This window comes from Emys orbicularis, chromosome 1, assembly GCF_028017835.1.
Source record: "Emys orbicularis isolate rEmyOrb1 chromosome 1, rEmyOrb1.hap1, whole genome shotgun sequence".
In the NCBI taxonomy this organism is placed as follows: domain Eukaryota; kingdom Metazoa; phylum Chordata; order Testudines; family Emydidae; genus Emys; species Emys orbicularis.
Window position 1 is genome coordinate 143,242,692 of NC_088683.1, and position 19,828 is coordinate 143,262,519.

The 19,828-nt window shown below is 47.8% G+C and overlaps 1 protein-coding gene across 1 annotated transcript; it reads left to right on the forward strand.

The window, feature by feature from the left end:
* The first annotated feature begins 1,406 nt into the window (after positions 1–1,406).
* LOC135885395 (solute carrier family 2, facilitated glucose transporter member 1-like) lies at positions 1,407–16,441 on the forward strand. The gene is made up of 9 exons (XM_065413108.1): positions 1,407–1,448; positions 2,246–2,344; positions 3,912–4,072; positions 4,341–4,581; positions 5,045–5,207; positions 5,830–6,017; positions 6,227–6,331; positions 10,257–10,358; positions 16,283–16,441. Exons 1-9 carry the CDS (start codon positions 1,407–1,409, stop codon positions 16,439–16,441), a joined length of 1,260 nt encoding a protein of 419 aa, XP_065269180.1.
* Positions 16,442–19,828: the final 3,387 nt, after the last annotated feature.

Consider the following 19,828-nt stretch of genomic DNA (forward strand, 5'->3'; position numbering starts at 1 on the left):
ATGTGTGTGTTTCTGTCAGGAAAAAAACAAGAGAAGGACAGATCAAGAAGCTTAGAGGGAGAAAGTCACTCAAAGGGAAAGAGGGCTGGGAGAGAGACAAGGAAACTCAAGATACCATAGGGGAAGAATTGGATTAATTAAAACCAACATCAGCAGACAGACTGCACAACAAGAACCATCTGGAGCAGCTGAGAACCAGGTAAATCCTTTCCTATCTCAACAGGCCCAGGGTAAGACCAATTTCTCTCCAGAATGGGCCTTCCAAACCTTCTGGTTTTGAGTGCTGTGGTTTTCCAGCTGATGTTTGTTTTTGCGGTTGCGAGCATGTACTTAGCGAGGGGATGGTTTAGGGGTCTGAGAATCAGCTAAGGAGCACTCACCGGGCAGAAAGCCCAGTTGAAATCCCAGCAGAGTTGTCTTGGCCCTTTTCTGAGACAGATCATTAGCGTTCCATGCTGTGTGCAAGTGTCTCAGATGCAACCTTAAAAACTGAGCTCATACTCTCATAATATATTGTAAGTGCCGGGGTTAGCAGTGGTGATGGCTTTTTACAGCCAGACTATCCTTCATTCCCTGTTGTGCAGCATGGTGAGCTCTGGCTGCTTGCTGCCTTCCACCAGAGCTGGTTGCATGTCAGTGCTGGTAGAGCACACAGTGCTTTGGGATGAACAAAACCAGAGAAGCATTACATGGTATTACCGGGGAGAAAGGAAGGAAGGATGAACATCCTCCCCAGCCTCCTGTGTTGTGGAACCTTGAGGCTATCAGAGCCTTTTGTGATGTCATAGGGCAGGTGGCAGTAGAGTCATGAGAACACAGGGCCAGCCTTGATGCCAGTCCCATCCCACCTGCTGGCTGATGGGCAGTGATGACACTACACACAAACAAATCCCATGTTGCCCAGAAAACCGGGACCTGCTTTCTCTCCCAGGAGGCCCTAGGGAGTGGCTGAGTGAGCTGACCACTGGAGAATCCTTTTAAGGGGAAAATATCCAGAGAGAAATCCCCTGCCAGGGATTGACAGAGTCACACACAACCCCATTGCCCCACACATTGGCCAGAACTGAGGGTGCCGGCACCATTGTATGGGTTGGAACAAGGTAAATACGATCCAGTTTTACTTTGTGGTAAAGGTATCCTTACATCAGACAAGAAAAGTAGTTCCTTTTATGTGAGATTGAATGTGAAATTGGATTGTACTGGGGCTAAATGCCCTCCTTTCCACCTTCTGGAGACTGGGGATATCACAGGAAATTAACAGCTTTCTTTGGGGGAGTAGAGGTGTGAGGGGGCAGTGTCCCAGGCAGGGCTAGATTAAGACAATTCTAGGCCATAGTAGGCATACCCTTCAGTGGGGCCCTCAAGGCGCCACACTGCTTGGGGTAGTAGTGGCAGGAGCTACGCAAATGAGAATCATGTTCTGGACCGCCACCACTCCCTGTGTTCAGGTAGGCTTCTGCAGTCCATCCTGGGAGGGGAGAGGGCTCAAACCCACCCACACAAGCAGAAGGTACTGTGTGGGGATCTCTGCTGACAATACCCCAGCAGAGCTGTGATGGGGAGGCAGCAGTGAGGGCTCCCCGCTACAGCATCCTCTACTGGGGTAGAGTGAGTGAGTAGGGCCCCCACCTGTAGCTGGTTTCAGACTTAACACCCGATTGAGATGCAAGGAGCAGCTCAAACCTCTCTGAATATTGTTTCGGGCTCTCCTGAATCAGGCAGGCGCCACTGCATTGATAACACTCAGCTCACACTTTCAAGGTTTTCGTTCACAACCAGCAGGGCTAGAAACAAAACAGCTGAAATTCGGACTTGAAGAGCTGGGATGCTAGGCACAGGCCTGTAATGCCTATGCTTTAATCTGTCCCTGCTCCCAGAGACAGGTGGTATAAGAAGGGTGGAAGAACCCTGCAGAGGGTGATGCTTTGAGGTCACAGAGCTTGGAGATGGGGGATGTCTGGCATTGTCTAGACTAGAAAAAGAAATTGTGTTTTAAAAACACATTTGAATTAAGTACTAGTTATAAACATGTTAGTATCTAGTGTAGACAGGGCTTAACACCTTTAAAAGACATCAGCTGGTCATGGCTGACCCTATGTGTTCACTATCTACACTACAGGACATTGAGATGTGTTAAGTGGTATATTTAAAAACCCATGCTTTCCCCCAAGTGTCTGGTAGACACATGACTGAAATGCTGAGCTCCTGTTTACTGACCATGTTGTGCAATTATTTTCTTGTTTAGCAAACAGTCACGTGGTCCCTGGTGCAGTCAGTGATGGCCTCAGTGCTGGGATCGTTGCAAATTGGTTACCACACAGGAAACATCAATGCCCCACAGATGGTAAATGTCCAGGAGAAGGAAATGTGGCATGGAGCTTGGAAAATGGGATGCGTGGTGCTGAGGAGCAGAGAGGGACTGACTCCTACAACTAAGTGATAGGAAAACCATACATTAGGCCTCATCTCAGGCCCACCTTGTGAAAGGTGGGCGCTAGCACACTCTGAAAAGCAGGCGAGATTTCAATCAATTTCTTGCATTATAATGAAACATTTATTTAATGTTCACCGTTGCAGGAAAGGATGTAGGTCTGCTCTGAGCAGAGCGCGCCTCCACAGAACTCACTTAACAGGACATTCTCTCTGTAGTACTTCTCTGGCCCCCATTGCCATATTTATCTGAGTACCTCGCAATATTGAATGTCTTTATCCTCACCACCCCCCTGTGAGGCAGGGCAGTGCTATTATCTCCATTTTACAAATGGTGACCTGAGGCAAAGGGAGACTAAGGGACTTGACCAAGGTCACAGAGGAAAACCAGGGACATGAACATAGGTCTTTAAAATCCCAGGTTAGTATCCTAACTGTTGGACAATCCTTCCTCTTCATTACAGGATATTTTCTTCACTGACGGTGAACTTAGGCCATCAGCTTTAAAAAGCACAGTGTTAATTTATCTTAACATTGTTATCTAGAACAGTACAGCCCACCCCCACCCACCAGGACAGGGTGGTTCCCTATAGTTGTTCTCCAGGGCTTTGTCCAGTCCTTGTTTTAACTATCCCAAGCAATGGGGCTTCCATCTCTTCCCTTGGGGAGACTCTAGTCTCACAAACCCCTCACTGTCAGGAAATGTTTCCTGATGATCCAGTCTGAAATCTTCACACTTGGCTCAGTTTCATCCCATTTGCTTCCTTTGCATCACCCGTCCCTGAACAATTTCTCTGCCTCCTTGGTGTCAACACTTTTCAGTCGCTGAAAGCTGAGGGGGAGTAAGGGGGGGGGCGGATGCGGAGGAAGATGGAGGGTGAGGGGGTGAAGGCTGAAGGGAATTGAAGGAAGATGGAAGGAGATGGTGAGGAGTAAGAAGGTATGATGAGATGATCGCTCAGAGGGAGCTGCGGAAGGGTGAGGAGGAGTGATGAAGATTGAGTGAAGGAGGGATGGGATGAAGGATGAGGAGAGGAGAATTGAGGCTGATGGAAAGATGAAGACATTGATAAAGTCTGAGGAGAAAGGAAGGTGACTGAGAGAGGAGGATGGAGTTGGAGGGGGAAAGGGGATGAAAGGAAGGAGGGGTAAAGGTGGAGGGAACAGGAAGAAGGAGGATGAAGAGAGAAGGAAAAGATTGGTAAGAAATATGGGGTTGTCCTGAGATGAAGGGGAAGAGACTGAAGGTTGGAGGAAATGAGGAGTGACAGGAATGGAACGAAGGCTGAGCAGAGCTGCGAGCAGTGATGACAATGGCAGATGGCAGCTCGAGTCCCAGCCTGCCTGAGATGCTATCACTGAACTGATCAATGAGGAAGTGAGTGTTTTCACCAGCAAAGTGGAATGCACATTGGGCATAATGTAGGTGCAAGAAAGACTGCTGAGAAGAAGTTGGCATAAATTGTTTCTCTCCTACACAGGTGATTGAGGAGTTCTTCAACCAGACCTGGAAGGAGCGGTTCCAGGAGCCCATGTCTCTCCATGCACTCACCATGCTTTGGTCCTTCACTGTCAGCACCTTGGCTTTGGGGGCCACTGTCTCAGCGCTCACTGTGGGCATAGTGGCTGATCATTATGGAAGGTACATGCAGTGGGACTGTGTTTAATCACCACACAAAGGCAGAGAAAGTGCAGAGTCAATACTAGAGAGGAACAGGGTATTCCCAGAGCAAGTACCAGAATGGTACCAAGTATTTACAGGGGCCATGTCAAAGAGGAGCTGTGTATTTTCAGGGCCTGGGCCAGGGAGAAGACTGAGCATGTTCACGGTCAGAGCCAGTGTCTTTGTGCCAGACTTTAATGTATTCCCTTCCTCCATAACCCACCCTGCTATCTCTTTGCTGTCTCAGGCGCAATTCCATCCTGATTGCTAACTCCCTCTCCCTCATGGCCGTGGCATTCATGGGCGTCTCCAAGATTGCAGGCTCCCTGGAGGCACTGATTGTGGGACGCTTCCTCATTGGACTCTTCTGTGGACTCAACATGACCCTGATTCCCCTTTATATCCAGGAGATATCCCCAACCAGGGTCCGCGGGGCCTTCTCCACCATGAACCAGCTGTCTCAGACAGTGGGCATCTTCATTGGGCAGGTAAAGAGCTGGCCCTGGACAAGGATTACAACTATAATTTCCACCTAGAATTTCACAGCAAAACTCAGATCCTTCTGCAACAGAGACCAGGCCCCAAGAGAAATAATGGAATTTCTGTTAGCTCCAGCAATGTGAGGGTTTATGACTCATAGGCCTGAGCCCATCAGAACATGAGATGGGGGAGCAGGGAGGGAGCATGAGGAAGGATATATCCCTCTATAGGACACACTGAATGCCTTTGCAAACCTATGCATCTGAAACAGAGCACTGTTGGTACAGAGGCCTGGCACACCTAGCAGCATGACTCTCATCTCTTGGTCCAGAAAGGTGCTGGGTTTGGGTCCCTCATCCTCAGGGTTTATGACACAGGGCAATATTGGTGGGACAGAGAAGGCTACTGCCTCCCCCTACTGGGCATGAGATAATGTTCTCTGGAAAGTTTCTCTCTATCTCTTGGTTTCAGATCATGAGCCTGGAGAATGTCTTGGGCACTAGCCGATGGTGGACACTCATGCTGTCCTTGTCTGCCATACCAGCCGTCCTCCAGTACCTCACCCTCCCTTTTTGCCCTGAGAGCCCCCGTTACTTTATCATCAATTGCCACAAAGATGAATTGGCTGCCCGAGGTAAGGCACAAAATGCCCACTAAACCCCCAAAACTGCAGGACTGTGAAACCTAGATCCACAGGCATCAGAGAGATGGGATGTAATGCAGTTGTTCCTTACAGCATATTCTTCAAGCTGTTACCTATTCCCATACATCAGGGCATAACTGATTTCCAGCTTGCTGGAGAGTCAGGAATAAATGCCTTCTCAGAGGACAATATTGCACAATGAGGGAGGGCTTTGTCTTCTTCTGAAGCATCTGGCATGGGCCACAGTCAAAGACAGCTTGTGGGACTTAGGGTGACCAGACAGCAAGTGTGAAAAATTGGGACAGAGGGTGCAGGGTAATAGAAGCCTACATAAGAAAAAGACCCCAAAATCGGGACAGTCCCTATAAAATCGGGACATCTGGTCACCCTATAGGGACTAGACAGAACTATGGTGTGTTCCTGAATGGCCATGGTTGTGTTTTTATGGGTCATTTGGAACCAGGGACAGTTTCAAAGGCGATCCATGAAAGGTTCAGAGATCTCATTAACTCATTTGGCATTGCAGATCAGTTGTGGAACTGTCTCACTCAGAGCCAGGGAGGATTCCAGGGACACTGTCTAGTTGTTCTTCCTGTTCTCTGGTGCCTTACAGAACTCCAGAGGCTCAGAGGTACCCAGGACGTCTTGGAAGAGATTGAGGAGATGAAGGAAGAAGCAGCCAACCTTAAGGGAACAGAGGATGTCACCATGCTGAGACTATTCATTGTCTCCAGCTACAAGCAGCCCATCCTGATTGCTCTCATTCTTAATGCCAGCAGCCAGCTGTCAGGGTTCAATGCTGTAGGTGACCACAGAGGGACCAGAACTTCCAGGGGCAAAGAAAGAGAACAATGATTAAGGGTTCTGTACAGTGTGTGTGTGGGGGGGGCTGAATGCAAATAAAGGGGAATCTCTAGGAGTGGTACAGCTGGCATTCGGGGTGAGCTACAGCTGATTTAAAAGGGGAGGAGCATTTTCTCATCATGTTGCTTTGTGTCTTTTTCTCCCAGATAATCAACTATTCCACAAAAATATTCCGTCTAGCTGGTGTTGCCCATCCCACGCACACCACCATGGGAATTGGGGCCATTAACATCCTCTTCACAATATTCTCTGTAAGTGAGCTTCACACAGGGCTTTAATTCTCTTTTCTGGCTGTTTGGCTGATAGGCAGTCAGTCTGTCCTGGCAGACGTGCCAGCCAGTGCACAGGGGGCAATCAGAACATAGGACTTGCTCGCCGTATAGAAACAAAACAATGGTCTGTTCATTTTGATATCCCACCTCTTGCCAGATGGAAACAGACCAATAGTTTAGCTAGTCTGAAATCCTGCCTCCTGCTATACCAGATCCACACTGCACCTAACCCGTCTAGTATTCTACATTCTGCCCTACCATATCAGATCCTCTGGTTCATCTAGTCTAGTATCTCACCTCCTTCTAGTCCTGTATTCTACATCCTACCACTCTGAAACACACCAGTTAGCCTGTCTGATCTGTTATCCACCCTCTTTCCATATCAAAACATATTACTCATCCATCTGTTCCAACGGTCCCGCCTGCCACAGTGACTAGACCAATGGGCTATTCAATCGGGTGGTATCCAGTATCCGACAGAGTCTAATGTTGTGTACTTCATTAGAAGGAATAAAACCCTGTAACAATTTTGCATCACTACATCAGAGTATTGGAGTTGGGGCGGGGGTGAGAAATGTCTTCCTGGCCCACTGCTGGTAAGCAGGCCATGCCCTGAAGCATGTGGGTTGACACCACTAGTAATTTTCACTCATTTACATCAACATATTTTATGCTTTTTTCTAAAGTATTTTCTTCAATGATATCCTGGTGAGGCAAGCACCACAGATTAATTATAATGTATATCCAAAAGTATTTGCTTGTATCCATTTGAAATCTGCTGTCTTTTAGTGCCCTCTTCTTCTTGCATTAAGGAGAAAGGGTATATTGGAACACTCATATAACCTTCTCTCTGCCATTCATTATTTATAGTCCTCCATTATATCCTGTCTCACTTTTTCCTCTTTCTATAGCTGATCTATAAGGCAAGGTCAAGGCCTGATGAGCATAGACTCATAGACTCATAGACTTTAAGGTCAGAAGGGACCAATATGGTCATCTAGTCTGACCTCCCGCATGATGCAGGCCACAAAAGCTGACCCACCCACAACAGAATCTTCCAGCCTGCGACCCCTGCCCTATGCTGCGGAGGAAGGCGAAAAACCTCCAGGGCCTCTGCCAATCTACCCTGGAGGAAAATTCCTTCCCGACCCCAAATATGGCGATCAGCAGTACCCCGAGCATACAGGCAAGATTCTACAGCCGGACCCTCATTTTACCCGCGATGGCACGTTAATGCCTAATTGACTAAAACCACGTTATCCCTTCAAACCATTCCCTCCATAAACTTATCAAGCCTAATCTTGAAGCCAGAAAGGTCTTTCGCCCCCACCGTTTCCCTCGGAAGGCTGTTCCAAAATTTCACCCCTCTGACGGTTAGAAACCTTCTTCTAATTTCAAGCCTAAACTTCCCCACTGCCAGTTTATATCCATTCGTTCTCGTGTCCACATTACTACTGAGCTGAAATAATTCCTCTCCCTCCTTGGTATTAATGCCTTTGATATATTTAAAGAGAGCAATCATATCCCCCCTCAGCCTTCTTTTGGTTAGGCTAAACAAACCGAGCTCCTCGAGTCTCCTTTCATAGGAAAGGTTTTCCATTCCTCGGATCATCCTAGTGGCCCTTCGCTGTACCCGTTCCAGTTTGAGTTCATCCTTTTTAAACATAGGAGACCAGAACTGCACACAGTACTCCAAATGAGGTCTCACCAGCGCCTTGTATAATGGAAGCAGCACCTCCCTGTCCCTACTAGAAATACCTCGCCTAACGCAACCCAAAATCGCATTAGCTTTTTTCACAGCCACGTCACATTGCCGACTCATAGTCATCCTGCGATCAACCAGGACTCCGAGGTCCTTCTCCTCCTCCGTCACTTCCAACCTATGCGTCCCTAACTTATAACTAAAATTCTTATTAGTCATCCCTAAATGCATCACCTTACACTTCTCACTATTAAATCTCATCCTATTATTTTTACTCCAATTTACAAGGTCATCCAAGTCTCCCTGCAGAATATCCCGATCCTTCTCCGAATTGGCAATACCTCCCAACTTTGTGTCATCCGCAAACTTTATCAGCCCACTCCTACATTCGGTTCCGAGGTCAGTAACGAATAGATTGAATAAAATCGGACCCAAAACCGAACCTTGAGGAACCCCACTGGTGACCTCCCTCCAACCCGACAGTTCACCTTTCAGTACTACCCGCTGCAGTCTCCCCTTTAACCAGTTCATTATCCACCTCTGGAATTTCATATCGATCCCCATCTTTTCCAATTTAACCAATAATTCCTCGTGCGGCACAGCATCAAACGCTTTACTAAAATCGAGGTAAATTAGATCCACCGCATTTCCTTTATCTAGAAGGTCTGTTACTTTCTCAAAGAAGGAGATCAAGTTGGTTTGGCACGATCTGCCTTTCGTAAACCCATGTTGTAATTTGTCCCAATTGCCATTCACCTCAAGGTCCTTAACTACTTTTTCCTTCAAAATTTTTTCCAAGACCTTGCATACTACAGAAGTTAAACTAACAGGTCTGTAGTTACCCGGGTCACTTTTTTCCCCCTTCTTAAAAATAGGAACCACATTAGCTATTTTCCAGTCCATCGGTACCACCCCCGAGTTTACAGATTTATTAAAAATTATCGCCAAGGGGCTTGCAATTTCTCGCGCCAGCTCCTTCAATATTCTAGGATGGAGATCATCCGGTCCGCCCGATTTAGTCCCATTTAGCTGGTCAAGTTTGGCTTCCACCTCTGATACTGTAATGTCAATCGCCCCTCCTATATTCCCCTCTGTCCCGCTCCCTCTATTCCTAAGCCCTTCATTAGCCTTATTAAACACCGACGCAAAATATTCATTTAGATATTGTGCCATGCCTAGATTATCCTTAATCTCCACTCCATTTACATGCTTCAGCGGTCCCACTTCCTCTTTCTTTGTTTTCTTCCTATTTATATGGCTATAAAACCTCTTACTATTGGATTTAATTCCCCTCGCGAGGTCCAACTCTACACGGCTTTTGGCCTTTCTCACCGCATCCCTACATGCTCTGACCTCAATAAGGTAGGTTTCCTTGTCGATCTGCCCCCTTTTCCATTCTTTGTACGCTTTCTGTTTTTTCTTAATCGCCCCTTTGAGACGCCCGCTCATCCAGCTAGGTCTAATTCTCCTGCCTACTAACCGTTTCCCCTTTCTCGGGATACAGGCCTCGGACAGCTCGTGCAACTTCAGCTTGAAATAATCCCAGGCCTCATCTGCCTTTAGCTCTCTAAGTATGTTAGCAAATGGAATCTTTCATGGTTCTCCACTGAAATTTACCCTGGTTCTGAGTGACCCATTTCCCTGGTTCATCTTTAACACATCATTGGTGCCTGCAAGGTTCATGGTACTGTTCAATGCTTCATCGAGAACATGGGTGTTTATGGGTTAGATCAGTGGTTCCCAAACTGAGCGTGGCAACCCTAAATGGGGTCATGCCATCAGCAGATGCGGTTGTGGTGATCCCTAGTGTGTGGAGAACACCATTTTGCTCCACACCGCATGAATTTACATTAGGGTTGCCAGTTTTGGTTGGATGTATTCCTGGAGGTCTCATCACATGACATAATCTTTAATTAAAGATTAATCTTTCATTCCTGGAGACTCCAGGACAATTCTGGAGGATTGGCAACCCTACTTCGCATGCATGGTGCATGCGAGGTCACGATGCATGGAGGATGCCATTTTGAAGAGCAAAATGTCTGGGGTCCTGGGAGGAAATAATTAATTAAAATGTGGTCATGCCAGTAAAAAGTTTGGAACCCCTGAGTTAGATGCTTAGTACAATTGTGCAAGGGCTAAAATAAAATAGCAGAAAGAACCTCAGGACAGGACTGTATGAAGGTTCTTCTCTTTCCTTTCCAGGTCTTCCTTGTAGAGAGACTAGGCCGGAGGAGCCTGCTCATGTTTGGCCAGTTTGTTATGGCTTTATGCAATATGCTGCTCACCCTTTCCATTGCTACGTTGGTAAGTCGGTACCCTTGCATTCTTCTGGGTTTAAACAAATGAAGCCATGTTCCACCTTCCATCACCACAGCCTAGTGTCGAGGGTGCTGTGCTACTGGGGATGTTGCTCTTCATCTTCTTAAAATAAAAGCATGGTGTTAGGAGTTAACCACGCTACTGGAGGTGGTGTCTTTCCTATCCTACTTTGACTTGCTCCATTCCCAGGACTACAGCATGGAATTAGGAGGAGCTAATTTGCTGGAGGTGCCATTCTTCATAGTCTCCAGCTGCCAGTGTCCCAGCATGGAGTGTAGTGGTTTGTTGTGCTGCTGGAATAGCCTTCCTTAATAACCAGGCCATTCTGCATCCCCTAGCAGCTTAACATGGCAGCAGGGATGTATGATGCTGCTAGAGGTGCTGTCCTTCATATACTAGCTATGCACAATCTCACAATTCCACCCCTCCACACCACACACACACAGCAGTAGGGGAAGCTGTCCTCCTGCCCTTCATAGCCTATGGCATAGACCATCTCCCCAAACCTACCAGGGTATTGGGGGAAACAAAGTGCTTTTTTTTTTTTTTTAATTGTAGTCAATAAATTTGTTTAACTGTTTATCTTTATTGGTGAGTTTGCCCAAAGTGTTTGGTAAATTTGTTCAGTTTTACAAAGGCTGGTGTATACCCACTTTCCATTTGTACATACTGGGGTTCAGGAAGTGGGCGGGCATAAGCCCGCCCACTGCTAAAGGGTCCCCCCCCCCCAGCCTAAGGGGAGGATCCACAGGGCCTGAATCTCAAATAATTACGGGGGACAACTAATGTAAAAACAGGGACAGGAGTGCGGTCAAAGGGTCAAAAGAAGGGAACCTGACACCGAGCAGAGAACCCCGGACAGCACCCACTGCTCCTCAAAGTTGTCAAGGGAGCCAGTGGACGCCGCCCAGAGGAACTCTGCCCGGATACGTGAACGGACAGAGGATCGGAAACAGGCCCCACAGTCACAGGAACCTCCATCGCCCAACCTCCTCTCCCTGGTTTTATAGATGGCCAGTTTAGCCAGGGCCAAGAGGAAGTTGACCAGGAGGTCCCGTGACTTTGTGGGGCCATGGATAGGGAGTGCGTATATAAGAAGGTGAGGGGAAAAGTGCAACCAAAAACGCAACATAATATTGGTAAGGAGCCGGTGTAGGGGCTGCAACCTGGTGCACTCCAAGTAAACGTGAGCCAGGGTCTCCCTCACGCCGCAGAAAGGACAGGTGTCTGGGACAGGGGTAAACCGCGCCAAGTACACGCCCGTGCTCATGGCCCCATGAAGGAGCCGCCAGCTGATATCCCCGGCGGGCCTCGGGACCAGGGTGGAATATAGGCTGTCCCACCGGGGCTCCTCACCCTCAACAGGTGGTAGGAGGTCCCGCCATTTTGTATCGGGGCGGGACACGAGGGTGAGGAAGTGAAGGGTGTGGAGCACGAGCGTGTATAGATGTTTCCTTGGCGCGGTCAGGAAACGAACCAGCTGCAAATCATGCAGCTGGCTCACGGAGAAGGGGCGGAGGCCAGTGAGACAGTATGTCTAGTGGCTAGAGTGAGGGAAGTGGGTGGTGCTCATTGAATTGTTAGAGCCTGGGTTAAGAAATAAACATGGCTACTGATTAGAGCAGGGCACAAAAAGGAAATGCTGGGGAAAGGCAGTTAGTACCGAAGGAAATGGGAGGTATTTGTCTGGTAGAAGAAGGGGCAGGTCAGCAGCATGTTTAGGGGTTAGAGAAGAGAACAAGACAGTTCATCCAGTGCTCAGCTAGGGAGAGGGAAGCTTAATTAGACAACGATCAGAGTAAAGGACTTGGAGGCACTGTGTGTAGAGCTAAGAGCACAAGACAGGGCAAGGGTAGGCTGAGGGCAGGATGTGCTACTACTTAGAGCAGGAAAAAGGATAGAGTGTTGTCTGTTGAATAGAGCAGGGATTGGGAACCAGCTCTGCCACAGATTTGCTGAGTGAACTTCGCTTCAGTTTCCCCTTCTATAACTGGGGAGAATGAGTCTGTCCTGGGGAAGGCTGTGAGAATGTCTGTATAACACCCTCAGCTCTTCAGATCCAAGGGACAAAGCAATACAATGAATGGCAATTTGCATGGTGGGGCAGGGCACTGGTGTATTTCAGTCCTTCCCATCTCTCTGCATTTGCGTACACAGGGTGAAGTGCCATGGACAAAATACTTTCTCATCTTGGCCCTTTTCACCATGGTGGCATTCTATGAGATTGGTCCTGGTCCCATATCTTGGTACATCACAGCAGAGCTCTTCAGCCAATCAGCGCGTCCTGTCGCCATGGGGCTCACCAGTAGTTGGAACTGGTTTCATAAATTCATCGTAGCCATGTTATATCAGCCGCTCCTGGTAAGGGATATGGATATAAGGATCGCCGGGGTGACCTTTGCCGGTTTCCAGTGAGAACTCCAGAGACAGCAAACTACACTTGCACAACAAAGCACTCAAGCAGTGTCCTCAAACTTGGTATATGCAGCCCTCTCATGGGCTTGAATCTCTTTGTACAGAATACGATAACTCCCATTGGCTTCTGAGGGAGTTACTCGTCTCCTGCAGTCAGAGAGAAGGGTCGTCTGCCAAATAGAAGCTCTTAAAGGACCCACAACAGAAATCTGATAAGCACACACTGCCTTCACACACCTCCATCCCCAGGCCTCATCAGCCTTAACCTCCAGAGCCAGGGCATGCATGACATTGCTCACAAATGAAAAACACTCAGAACACTACACCAAACCTTGAAGATTGTAAATGCTGCTGATTGGGAAGAACAGATCAGCATACAAAAGAAACTCAAAGTATAAATCCCAGCACAGAAGCAGATTACCTAACTAGAGCAAGATGTGCAAAACACAGGCAGACTCTTACCACAGGCAGAGGGTCTGTCTTCTCTAAAGCTGTGTCTACAGTGCCACTTTCAGTGCTAAAACTTTAGTTGTTCAGGGGTGTGAAAAAACACCCCCCTGAGCGACAAAAGTTTTAGCGCTGAAAAGCACCAGTATAGACAGCCCTTGAGAACCGCGCTCCTGGCAGTAAAGCTAGCACCCCTCTTTCAGGGTGGTTATTTTTTATGGCCAGGAGAGCTCTCCCTCAGCAATAAAGCGACTACACTGCCCTCGTCATTAAGATAAAAGGTGAATTCTTAATTTGAGTAAGCTAACCCAAGGTAAAATCCTCCTGAACAGAGCTGGGTGAAACATTTTCGATGGAACAGATTTCCATTGGAAAATTCAGTTTCATCTAAATCAAAATGTTTTGTCGGAAAATCCAGAGACAAAGTGGATGAGGTCATATTTTTTATTGAACCAACAACTTCTTCTGGTGAAAGAGAAGCTTTTGAGTTACGCAGAGCTCTTCTCCAGGAGACCAACACAATTACAACAACACTGCAAACAACAATTCTCAGAAATTCTCGATTTCAGCAATATTTTGGAAGGGAAACTGTCGAAACAAGTAATTTTGAAATTTTTGTTTGATTTCGATAATGCTGAAATGTTCTTTTTAATAATGTCGAAACATTTCCTTTCAACAAGATATTTATCATTTCATTTCAACTTTTATATTGTATTGTATTACTAATTTTAATATTATAATGCTTAGATGTTGTTGAAACAAAATGATTCAACATTATCAAAATGAAACTTTTTGATGTTTCTGAATTGAAATTTTTGAGAATTTCCATTCTGCGACAAATTTCAATTTTTTCCTTCCGATTTGGAACAAAAACCAATTTCAAAATGTTATAATTTCCCCCGGGACAGAAATTCCATCTCCCAACCAGTTCTGCCAGTAAAGACAAGACAATCTGTAGTGTACACACTAATTAGCAAGTCAAGGTAAACCTTAGGCTCCCCCGTAGTCTTTAACTCAACCTGCTGACTCACGTGAAAATTACTGTCTGCCTTGTCTTCCCTAGGATTTTTCCTCATGTTAGCTAACTGGAGTTCAGAATGCATCCTTTTTCTTCATTGAGACAAAGCCAAAACCAATTATTACAAATTAGAGCTAGAGACTGGGGAGCTGTAAGACCCAAGGGAATCCTGAGGAAGACTGACTGCAGTCACTGTGATGGGAGAAACTGAGACATTTCCTGCATCTTTAAATGTCAAGTGCCAGAAAGCTGCTTCCTTGAGCTATGAGAAGCAGGGACAGACTTTCCACTCAGAAGAGAGGCAGGAAAGCACTGTAAAAAAAAAGAATGTGAGGGCAGGAAAAGGATCACAGTATGGCCAGCTGCCACTGAATCAGAGCTGGATGCTATAAAATCACATTAGCACAGAAAAGGATGCCACGTACACAGGATACCTGATGTATTAACTGTCTTTGGCAGCGCTTAGATGCATGCTCATGCCAATAAAACTATCAAAATTTACAGAAGGAGAAGCTTTGGGTCTGACTCACCACTGCCCTGCCCCTTGTGTTGTCCTTTACCCCAGTGCAATGTGGGTGTGAAATAGGAGCAGAATGGTAGCGTTTTACACCCACTTTGCACTGATATAAATGACTGCACAAGGTGCAGGGTGATTGATAAGCAGGCCCTATATTGCTTGTGGCTAATGGAGATTCTCCATTAGTCCATGTACTCAGACACTGAGCTTTTGGAACAGGAGGGTCTGAGATCCGTCCTGGAGTGGAACAGTGATGACCACCAAGTTCTAAGTGGCCAGAGGTATGTTATGGTATACAACCCATTACCACTGTGAAACCGGTATGGAGTGGGGGGCTCATCATTCCCTTGGGAGCATAAAGTGCACAGGGAGAAAGATCCGCCCCAAATGTGCACTGCAACAAAGTAAGGCAAGTTGTACCCAATCATGCCTCGTGAATGTGGCTCACAGCTGAGCTCCAGGCCTGGGTAAGGAGGGAGGAAGGGATCTGAGGAACCAGACAGTGCCACAGTCCCCCTGCTGGCAGGCTTGTTGCAAACCAGGCACTGATTGCAGTCTGGGACACAGACACAGGGCCACTGTGCCCTGGGAGGTGTGGTCAGCTGGCATGGGATGCTCATGGGCCTGGCCAATATAGGAGAAGGGAGTGAGTCCCACCGAGATACTTCTGAATGGGCTGGTATAGCACAGGGCCATGCCCCTGTCCGGCCAGCCACCTTCTCCTTGCAACTGGGGTGTGGATCCCAGCAGCCGAGCCCTGGCTGTGGACCCTGCTTGGTGAGTGAAGCAAGTCCTGAGCACAGACATACCCAGCAGCCATACACACCATACCCTGATAGGCTTCTGTGCCAGGGGGGTCACTGGCCTGAGGGCCTCATTGCTCATTATTTCTAAAGCACTTGTGACCTGCTTTAATGTGTGTGTAATGCAGTGCCCCAGGGCAGAGTGTCAGCAGCAGGGACTGAACCTGGATCTCTAGATCATAATAGGTGAGCTTCTACTGCTTGATCTAAACGAGCTAAGGCAGTACAGGATAGGCAGCTCATCCACTTCAGCCTGAGGCCCAGTCACCACTAGAGGGAGACAGAGAGCCACAGTGAATGGGTTACATACAGTTTCCTCCCCCTGGAGTTGTATGCTGGGGCTGGGGCTGGGTGTCCTTTCCCTGCGTACTCCCCAGGCTTGTAGAGCCAGATCCACCCTGGTTTCTGGAATGCCTGTCCCTACACTCCATAGGAGCCAGCAGTGCTCCTGCAAAGATCATAGGGCCCCTGATGTACTGTGCCTACTTTTGCAGCACTTGTAACCCTTCCCTCCCGGTGCTAATAGAGGTACTGACATTGAGAGAAAAAAGCGAGAGGAGGGGGAGAAGGGGAGAAGGAATAGAGAATAAAGCAATGGAGAGTTAAGTAGACTACAGCACCCTCTTCCTCCCTTCCCTTCCTTTCATGTCCCAGGGGCCTGGGGATGTATGGTACCTTGCTAACCTGCTCTCCTCCCTTCCCTTCCCAGCACCTGGTGGGCCCCTATGTCTTCCTGCTCTTCACAGGCTTCCTGCTGGTGGCCGTTCTCTACACCTACTTCCGAGTGCCGGAGACCACGGGCCGCACCTTCAAAGAGGTGGCCGCCGAGTTCCGCCAGGCCGACGCCATCCTCACCAGCCGCTTTTAGGGGGTGGGACGGATGGACCAAGAGGGCCCAGGCCATTTTGAAGAGCCTGGCAGACATGGCCTTTGCAGCCTCACTCCTGTCCTATCCCCCCAGTCACAGCCCTTTCTGCAGCCCCCCGCTGCAGGTTTCCACATTTTTACCCTCCCCCAGTAACTCCTTTACACCTCCCTCGGTCACCTCCCTGGGGCAGCTTTACATACACACAGTACAAGGAGCCATGGTGCTAGTGTAGTGGCTCCTTACCAGGCCCCCAGCTCCCTCAAAGCATTGGGAACAGGATGGGAGGCAAGAGGGAATTCACATCCCAGCTTCCCGTCAGCCACTCTAGTGTGGGGCGGTCCCTGCCCATTCCACCCCTGGACCTCCCCCCATTTCTTCCCCTTCCCTCACTCCTACCTGCTTCACAAATTCCCTCCCCCAGTCTGTCCCCCTACCCTGCCGAACACCCCTCCCAACCTCTCTGGAGCTCCCAACTCCTACATTCACCCCATGCCCTTGGGGTTCCCCTTTCCCTTCTCCGTATTGCCCCACCACCAACCACTATTTCCTCTCCCCCTCCCTGAGCTCCAACCCACTTCTCTTGCCCAGACTGTGCCTTCTCGATCCCCCACTTCCATCCTTTTCTGATCTCCTTTATTCCCACTCCCTTTCCCCAGCCTCAGTTTCTCTTCAGGCCTAGGAAGTGGCTGGGTGGAAAATGCCAGGGGGAGGCTGTGTGTAAACAGCTCAGGGGTTTCAGAATGTACACAGTGGCATGACATTGACACTGCATGGGTTACCAGGGAAAGGTGTGAATCCCATTTCTCCCCTCCCCTTTTCCCCCAAATTGTGTCCATGGATTCCTCTGTCCTAAGGGAGGTCATGGAGGGCAAGAGTGTGTCCCCTTGTAGCCCATGCCAAGCCCTGTGCAGCTGGGTGACTACAACAGAGAGGAGCCTCTCGCTGTAATCCCCTCATGCTTAGAGTGCCCTGGGCTCGCTGGAGATGGTGGGTGCAGTGGCCCTGCCGTTGTATTTACTGTACTATGTTAAATGGGGAAATGAGCTGATGTTAAAGTTTGTTTTAGTCTGTGTATGAAGCAGTGTGCTGGGGTGGCACCTGGAGGTCAGAGAGGTGCATTACATGGGTGTGGCCCCTGTGCAAAACTCCAGGCTGTTCCCCATTTTGAAAAGATGCAATGGGTGGTGAATGGTGATGTGACTGCCAGGGGAGTGTTCTCCATAAAGACCCCCAGGCTCTGACCTGTGTTTACAGGTGAGGAGAATTCCAGGGCTGTGTTTGCTGTGGAGATCCCAGCTGATATACCACTAGTGCAGATCCACACACAGATATGCTTATTCTTCAACAGACAAAATGGTATTTCTTCATTTTTGTTCAAATAAATGTATACGTTTTGAAATCCTTGACTTGTTGTTCCTCCACCTTGGGAGCTTTGCGAACTCCTAGCATGGCCCATGTTAGCAGGCTCTTAGCCAAAGTCAGCATAATTAGTCTCTCCTCAGAAATAATTCCCTTTTGGGCTATGGATCAGTTTTGTTGCTCTTCTCTGAACTCTCTCCAGTTTGTCTGCTAAGGGGGTGCTGGGAGCTGAACACCACACTCCACAGGCACTAACACCAGAGCTATATAGAGGGGGGCTTAGCCCCTCCTCTGCATTGGCCTCTGTGCATGCCACCCAAACCTGCACTGGCATTAAGCAGCCGTATCCCACTCGAAACACATCTAATTTGCTCACTACTCTCGCCTTTCAGCATCCTGGCTTCCTAGGTTTCTCCCTCCCATTGAGTATGTTGTAGGTAAGTATCATATCCCACCCCCTTCTCTGTCTTGGTTTGGCCCAGCTACAGATTAGCTCTTAATTTGTTTTCTCTCTCACAGATCTTGAATCCATCCCCTCAAAGTGCAGTGCTACACTGAAAAGTGACTATATACACACCTGGCCCTAAATTCAGCAGCTCTGCTCCCTGTGTGTATTCACCATGAGAGCTACTGGCTTTAGTGACAAGCGTATTTTTGGACAGCTTTCTGTTGCCTGTTTGCTCTGCAGAGCAAGACAGCTCAGAGAGAGGAAGCTGTGGGACATTAACAGAATTGTTTATGAGGTTCCAATCTGTGACACCCGTTCACACCCATTGACGACACTGGAGTTTCACAAGTGTCACAGAGGCCATTGATTGCCCTGCAGAATCCTTTATTACTAGTGATGACATGGGAGAAGGCTAGAGGCTAGTTTGACTTTCAGGCCAGGTCTATGCTTTGCCCTGTTGGTCAGGGGTGTGATCCCTGATCAAGACAGCTGTGCTAGCGAAAGCCACTAGTGTACCAGCAAATGTGTGCTTTTACTGGTATAGCTTGTTTCACAGGTGGGGGTGGTTTTGCAATACCAGTACTAAGCTATAGCTACCTCTAGACTAGGAGCACTTTGTGGCTGTAGTGTACTGGTATTCCCATACTGGTGAAGCACTCCTAGCATAGACACAGCCTCAGGCTTGTCTATGTTACAAAACTGTACTGCATTTGAACAAGGTTATGAAGAACTTGAATTAGCTAAAGTGATGCTGAAACCAATTTGCCTTGATCTGAGCTGATTACACACTGGTAGTTAGCACAGTGTCAGCTAACTTGATACTCTCTTCCTGGGTTCGCACATGATTTTGTAGTGTGGGCAAACCCTCAGAGCCCAGGCTGAGTGTGCAGGGCCGGTGGTAAGAAAAATCCCCCTTTAATTGTAAACGTAGCACTAGATACAAACACCACGGAAAGACCATAAACATGGGATCCTATTAGTCTGTTTTTACAGTCCCTTGGTAGAGAAGAACTGCCCTCTAATTGTGTTTGTTGCTCTTTTCTGAGCGCCTTTATTCAAGCAATGCCCAGAAAATTGAACACAGTACTCTGTGTGACCTCACCGCAGCTGTGCATAATCTCACCCCTTTGCTCTGAGATGGGCTCCTTCTGCCTATGCAACCTAACATTTTTTCCTAACCGTAGGTGCAGCACTTACTGTATAACCTTGGGCAAGTCATTTAGCCTCTTTATGCCTCAATTTCCTTCAATCTGTAAAATTGGGATAATTTATGTGTATTTTTGTAAAGTGCTTTGAGATCTATTGATGACAGCTGTACAAGTGTAAAGTATTATTACTATTTCTTTCATTAGATTTATAATTATCATTTGCACACACACATCTATTTTGCTGCCCATCCTCTAGGTCTCTTTCACCATCACTGCTTTCTAGAGGTCTCCCTCCCTCCCAGATGTATTAGATGTTGTTTTTCCCAGCTGAATCTGGTGTTATTTTCAGCCCCATCTCTTGTCTTTCTGCATCCCTTTTTGTATTGTTTCTTTGTGCTGCCTGGTATTTGCAACGCCCTCCTACATTAGTAG

What these genes read in the sequence shown, in the direction of transcription:
- LOC135885395 (XM_065413108.1), top strand. Translation starts at nt 1,407, where the DNA reads ATGAGAATCATGTTCTGGACCGCCACCACTCCCTGTGTTCAG. An exon ending in ACATCAATGCCCCACAGATG is followed by an intron (nt 2,345 to 3,911) that starts GTAAATGTCCAG and finishes TCTCCTACACAG; the next exon opens with GTGATTGAGGAGTTCTTCAA. An exon ending in CCCTTTCCATTGCTACGTTG is followed by an intron (nt 10,359 to 16,282) that starts GTAAGTCGGTAC and finishes TTCCCTTCCCAG; the next exon opens with CACCTGGTGGGCCCCTATGT.